Below are 6444 nucleotides of genomic sequence, written 5' to 3'. Positions count from 1 at the left end.
TCTAAGGATAGTCGCGGGAAATTCTAAAATGTTCAATTTGTTTTTGTTTTGTTGTTTTCCTAATGAGACTTTTCCCCAGTATCCAGCAGGTGTCCAGGCCGCAACGTCTCCATCAGTTGCAGCGAAGTCGCTGAGACTATTTTTGTCCGCGACTGGAGAGATGTCTCCGTGACCTACTGGAAACCAAAGAGATAGAAAAGACGTGCGGCGACGTTGCGGCGACGATGCGGCGATGTCTCCTTGACCCACTTTAATGACCGTGTAATTCAGCGCGTGCTAGCATCATCGAATTGCACAGAGGTACTGCACTGATTAAGATTAAAAGGAAAAGAAATTGGAGAAAATAAGAAGACGAAAAGGTGAGGCAGGAACAAAAACAGATGAGAAATAACTGAGATTATAAAAAAGTAAAGAAATGAAGAAAGACCTCATTAGATACAATAACAAGGCGGAAGTCATTCCTGATGTATAGTTTATGATTCTTGAGGTTAGAAGAATGAGGTAATGAGGGAACGCATCATTAAAGTCTTTAAGTGGCCATGCATAACGTAGCGCAGATTTAGAAGAAGCCGCGGGACCACTGACTCGAACTCTGTCGAAGTTGACCAGACTCGCTCGTAATCCGCTCCCATATCAACTTCTTTGCCTCGCACGTTTCAGATATTCAGAATGACGAACATATGCTGAGTAAGAAGATACTTCCAAGGCTAAATTTCTTAAAGTGCATTTACGCTTTGGCCCTGGAGGTTTACTAAAAACAAGAGTTTAGTAAGCTGTTATGAAAACACTGCTATTAGCAATTCCACCGGTATGTGAGAAGGAGAAGTTTTCATCATGTCTTCAAAGATACTCATGAAGTGGGGTTTTTTCGATTTTTTTTCCGAAAGTACTTTTTTTTTGGTTAAATGTATCCTGTTTTTGTGAGCAGGTATTTTGATCCTGTTTTCCCCTCCATATGAGAGGGAAATAACGTAGCAGAAATTCTCAAGGTAGTCTAAATGTGAGCCATGGGTTATGCAAACGACTATGGGTAAATATGGCCTGAATGCATTGTGACATGTACATGTAGTTTTTGGTTGTTGTTGGTTTTTTTTTTTTTTTGCAAATAATGCGCATGACACATCGATCATCGCCAATTTATACGCCAACAGAGGTTCGCACAAAGCTGCCTTCCTAACATTAAAGGAGAATAAAACCCAACCAATTGCATACATTAGAATTGAGGGAATGCAGCAATATTAGCAAAGTTTATGAAAATCGGACAATTTGTTACAAACTTACGAATGTTTTAAAGTTTTGGTACAGCCATCGTGGGATTAGAACACAACGACATTTTGTGACGTCATGCATAGACAAGTTATGTGTAGACAAATTTGTAAATTCTTAATTCAAAATGCTTTCACTTTTCTAGCATGATGAGAAAGCACTCTGAATACCTCTTCCAGAAGGTAGGCAGGGGGAATGTTATTACCTTCAACAGTAACAAGTGAAAGGAATGTGTACCTTTCATGAAATATGAAATTTTGTGGAATTTTCTTTATATTTTCTGTTAATTGTTCTCCATGTTTGATGAAACAAATTGATGTAGTCTTTTTGTCGAGCGAATTCCATACTGAAACTTATAGAATTTCTTAAGTTTTGAACGGATGATACAATTCTTCTCAAACTTCACTGGTATTATGTTTTACTAATATCTCTGCATTCACGCAATTGACGTAATTGTATATTTGGGTTTCGTTCCCCTTTATGGCCCGTGTGAACGCAATAGCTTCCTATCATTAATTTTTGGACTACTGAAATGTTTTCATTTTTATTTGTTTTTATTAACGAACCTTATTTCATTTTCGGATAATGGAAGCTTCTGTATGATGAGCTGTAATTCGAGATTGACGAACCTTTTGTTTTTTTCTTCTTCTTCATTTTCGGACTGCCGGCCCCTATTTCATTTTCGGACTATCGAACCTTCGGAATAGCGAAAGTTATTCCATGGTCGGATTAACGAACCTTCGGTATGACGAACCTTTCTTTTTTGTGTGTGATTTTCATATTGTCACATGGGCGGACTTAAATAATACTCAGTCACACTCGTGCCATTCACTTTAATGTACAGTTTAATATAACCATGTGTGGAATATTTACAGGACTGAAATCAAGAAGTTGTGACCAACATAAAATGCAAAATCAAAATTCTGAGTGAGATAGATTAAATTACAATACTCTTATATTCGACAACCATATTGTGAACGGGACCCTGCCTTGGTCCGGTTCCACCTGTAATTTTGGCTTAACACTTGTTCAGAATAATTATAACAGCTTCACTATCAATTCGTTATCCCTGACAATACACTATCTGCTATCAAGCGCAACACTATTTGGTTCACACCACCGTAGTGCTGATCCTGAGATGACCAGCCTGCACGCACGACGGTTTACCGCGGTTATAACACTTGTCTTCAATTACACTGCTTCCGTTTACATCCGGGTTCTGTGCTAACCCGCAATTATCATGGAGTGTATAAATACCAATATTCGAATTATGTTCACATTATATTCATCTTTTTACCAATTTAACATGACCTTCATCCCTCTACTTCAGCGACACTTCCACGTCATAACCAATCATATCTACAGGGTGCCATGTACCCGCCAGGTTCATCGCTCACCTGCGTTGTCCACAGAGTCACATGAATTGTCAAACTGTTCGCTTCCAGAACATAACTAATTCGTGGTGGAGCGTCCTTGTATGCGAGGTTGCTATTTTAGCTCCAAAGTGTCGCGAGGACCCGCGTTCCGTATTCACTGGCGTCCAAGTTTCTCCCTAGCGAGGGGCGGACAGTCACTCGGCTGGGAATGCGTCTGCCTGGGAGTAAACTTGACCTCGGCCTTGGCGCCATCTACAAAATTATTCAAATGTAACATATACCAATGGGGTGTGTTCTAATCACGCACACAAAAAGGTTATCAGCTTAAAATCCTGACATCACAGTGAAAATTTGAGAACTGCATTATTATCCAATTAACATACAAAATTCACACAATGGAATGTTTCAAACATTGGAAATATAACGGTGCATAGCTTATCAAACATCACCGCATCGTTTTCAAAACTTATACACCATTATAATATACTTTATCACTTATTCACGGGGTTCTCCGGGGCTATATGTGGTGCCCTGAAACACATTCACATCCTTACACACGACAAAGCAGAAATCAAATCGCAATTTAACTTACCAATGACCGGTGAAATATAACCAAAATGCCTCTTCTTCTTGTCTACTGGAAGGCTGCAAAGGCTGTTGGAATACGCCTTCTGGCAGCAAACAAAATCTGAACTCTAATCAGCCAGTATACAGGCTGACGGTAAGGTGGACGGACGGCTCCTGGCCGCAAATGAAATTGGGCTTAGACACAAAATTATCTTGCCAACTGGCGCCTGGGTGTGGCAGGTTGGTTTCCTGCCATCACGGAGCTAACTCAATGTTCTCTCGGTGAAATCAAAATGGTGTCTGCCACGAAAGGATCCAACTCTGCTGTTAAATTGCTACTCGACTACGACATTCCTTTTCGAGGCATTTGGAATATTTGATACAACTCGAAGGACTTGAACGAAAACACCTATACAACACTCTCCCGGAACTGGAGCTATTTCCTGTCTTTTCTTTCTACATTAATTGACATGCAAAAATAAATGAACTCCTCTCGGTCATCGATGGCGCGACTTGTAAAACATTTACACCTGTCCTAGCACTTTCTCTCTCTCACTCTCGCTTTCTCTCTCGCTCACTCACTCGCACTCTTTGTCTCGTTGTCCCTACACGTAAACAAGTTTGTCTAGTTGAATGACCGATAGGTGATCTCCATGAAACAACCTGGAAATGCATTTTCAATGTGACACATATCAACGATCCTTCGGAAAATCTTACCTTTAGAATAATCATCCCTATCTCATTTACGGACTAACGAGTATCTAGGTGTACGGAATTAACCTTATTTCATTTTCGGATCAACGAACTTCCGGGAAAAACAGCATCACCCCGGACTAATCATCATCGAGGGCAACTCGTTGTCGGTTTACTTCGAGTCCTATCAATAAAGATAAGCACAGTGTGAACGCAACGAGGAGCTAATTTGTCTGTCATATAATAAAAGCGTGACCATGTGAGTATAAAGCTAGGCTGACACTTGCACGACTTTTGGCCGCGATTTTGTCGTGGCAAGTCGTGCCATTTTGGGGCACGAACTGGGAGGCTCCCGCACTGTTCACGACTAGTTCACGCATAGTTCACGACGAGTTCACGACGAGTTCACGAATAGTTCACAAATGCGTGCCCATCAGTGTCCACATTGACACGAACTGGCACGACGAGTTCACGCTTATAGTTTGCGCATAGTTTGCGCATAGTTTACGCACTTCCCGCATTGGCACAACGAGTTTGCGCAATTCGGACGGTGTCGTGCCGACTTGGGCATGCCTTATAAAAAGGGGGCCTCCCAAACCCCTGGTCATTTTTGGATTGGCTGTGGAAGAGACAACATTCTGAATGCCAGAGACACAATCATTGCAGAGAAGAGAAGATGCCTATACCTGGCAGCTGCTCTAGCCATTGTTGAAGAGCAGTAGAAAAGGCTTGAAGAGGCAGAAGAGCAAGAAAAGGCAACCCCACCTCGAAGAAAGACACAAAGGAAAGTGTGGGTCAGGGAATGGTTGACCAGAAGGCACGAGTTTGGACAGTATGACAGTCTACTGACTGAACTCCACAAGGAAGATCAAAGGGGCTACAAAAATTACCTTAGAATCACACCTGACCTGTTCCAAGAGATGGTTGAGAAGTTAACCCCTCGCCTCCAGAAGCAGTCCACCTTCATGAGGGAATCGCTTCAAGTTGGACTCAAGCTGGCTGCCACCCTCCGCTTCCTAGCCACTGGAAATTCCTATCCAAGTCTGCAGTACAGCTTCAGGGTTGAAGCAAGTACCATCTGCAAGTTCATACCCGAGGTGTGTAAAGCCATCATCGCGGTCTACAAGGACGAAGTGCTGCGCTGCCCCAAAACTGAAGAGGAGTGGAAGGAAGTCGCTGCCAGGTTCAGCGCTAGATGGAACTACCGCAACTGTCTGGGGGCTGTGGACGGCAAGCACATCGCCCTGAAGAAGCCACCCAATGCTGGTTCTTACTACTACAACTACAAGGGCTTCCACAGCATTGTGCTGATGGCAGTGGCATGGAGTAACTGTTCCCTGCATGATGCTGTAGAAGGGAACAGAGCTGGAGTGCCTCAACCAGAACCACTCCCTAATGATGACCAGCCAGTGCCCTATCACTTCGTAGGGCATGACGCCTTTGCTTTCCGAACCTGGATGATGAAATCATTCTCCCATCGGTCACAGGTCCTACGAGAACACATATACAGCTACAGGTTGTCTCATGCCCGACGTGTCGCGGAGAATGCCTTTGGAATTTTGTGTCAAAGGTTCCGTTGCTTCTTGACGACGATGCATCAGCACCCCGACACCATTAGCCTGATCACCATGTGCGCCTGTGTCCTGCATAACCTCATCCTCATCAGATACCCACACGCAATTTCAGAAGTGGACCGCGAAGATCTGGACACACATGATCTGATCCCTGGTGGATGGAGGACTGACCGACACCTGCGGGGGCTGCTGCCTCTAACCGGCCATCATACCCACAAGGATGCAAAGGATCAGCGAGACCACCTGTCACATTACTACATGTCCCCTGCTGGTGCTGTCCCTTGGCAAGAAAGAATGGTAGTAGCTCCATGAGCTGCATCCACAGTTGTTCCATTTTTGAAATAAAAGAAACGACCCCCCCCCCAAAAAAAAAAGAAAGTAATGAAGGAATAGAAAATAAAAGACATTAAATAAAGGAAGTCAGAAAAAAGTAAAACACTGAAAAGAAATAGTGAGAAAGGATGATTCCCCCACCCCCCCCCCCCCCCCCCCCCCCCAAAAAAAAAGAAAAGAAAAAGGAAACAAAAAAGACGAAAAAGAAACGAAAAAAGAAACGTAAACAAACAAAAGAAAAAACGCAAAAGAAACGAAAAAATAAAGGACAACGAAAAAAGAAATTCCCCTCCCCTCCTTCCCCCCCCCCCCCCCAAAAAAGGAAAAAGGAAACAAAAAAAGAAAAAGAAAAGAAAAAAGAAAAAGAAACGAAAACAAACAAAAGAAAAAGAGAAAAAGAAACTAAAAAAAGAAACAAAAGAAGAAACAAAAAAGACACGCAAAAAGAAACGGAAAAAGAAAAGGAAAAAAAGAAAGAGAAAAGGAGAAATGAAAACGAATAGGCTAATAAAAGAAAAGAAGTCCCCTCCTCCACTCACACAAAAAAGAAAGAAAAAAGAAACAAAGAAATGGAAGTAAACGAAAAGAGAAACGAAAAGAAAGAGAAACGGAAAAGAAACGCAAGAAATGAAGGA

General features: G+C 42.4%; 1 protein-coding gene across 1 annotated transcript; it reads left to right on the top strand.

Moving 5' to 3' along the window:
- The first annotated feature begins 4822 nt into the window (after positions 1 to 4822).
- LOC139741378 (putative nuclease HARBI1) lies at positions 4823 to 5788 on the top strand. The gene has a single exon (XM_071651960.1). The coding sequence runs from the start codon at positions 4823 to 4825 to the stop codon at positions 5786 to 5788; it is 966 nt and encodes a 321-aa protein (XP_071508061.1).
- Positions 5789 to 6444: the final 656 nt, after the last annotated feature.

Source organism: Diadema antillarum, unplaced genomic scaffold (genome assembly GCF_040938485.1).
Source record: "Diadema antillarum isolate AM-2024a unplaced genomic scaffold, OU_Dant_1.0 seq00000925_RagTag, whole genome shotgun sequence".
Lineage (NCBI taxonomy): Eukaryota > Metazoa > Echinodermata > Echinoidea > Diadematoida > Diadematidae > Diadema > Diadema antillarum.
This window is presented reverse-complemented; position numbering and strand designations above follow the sequence as displayed.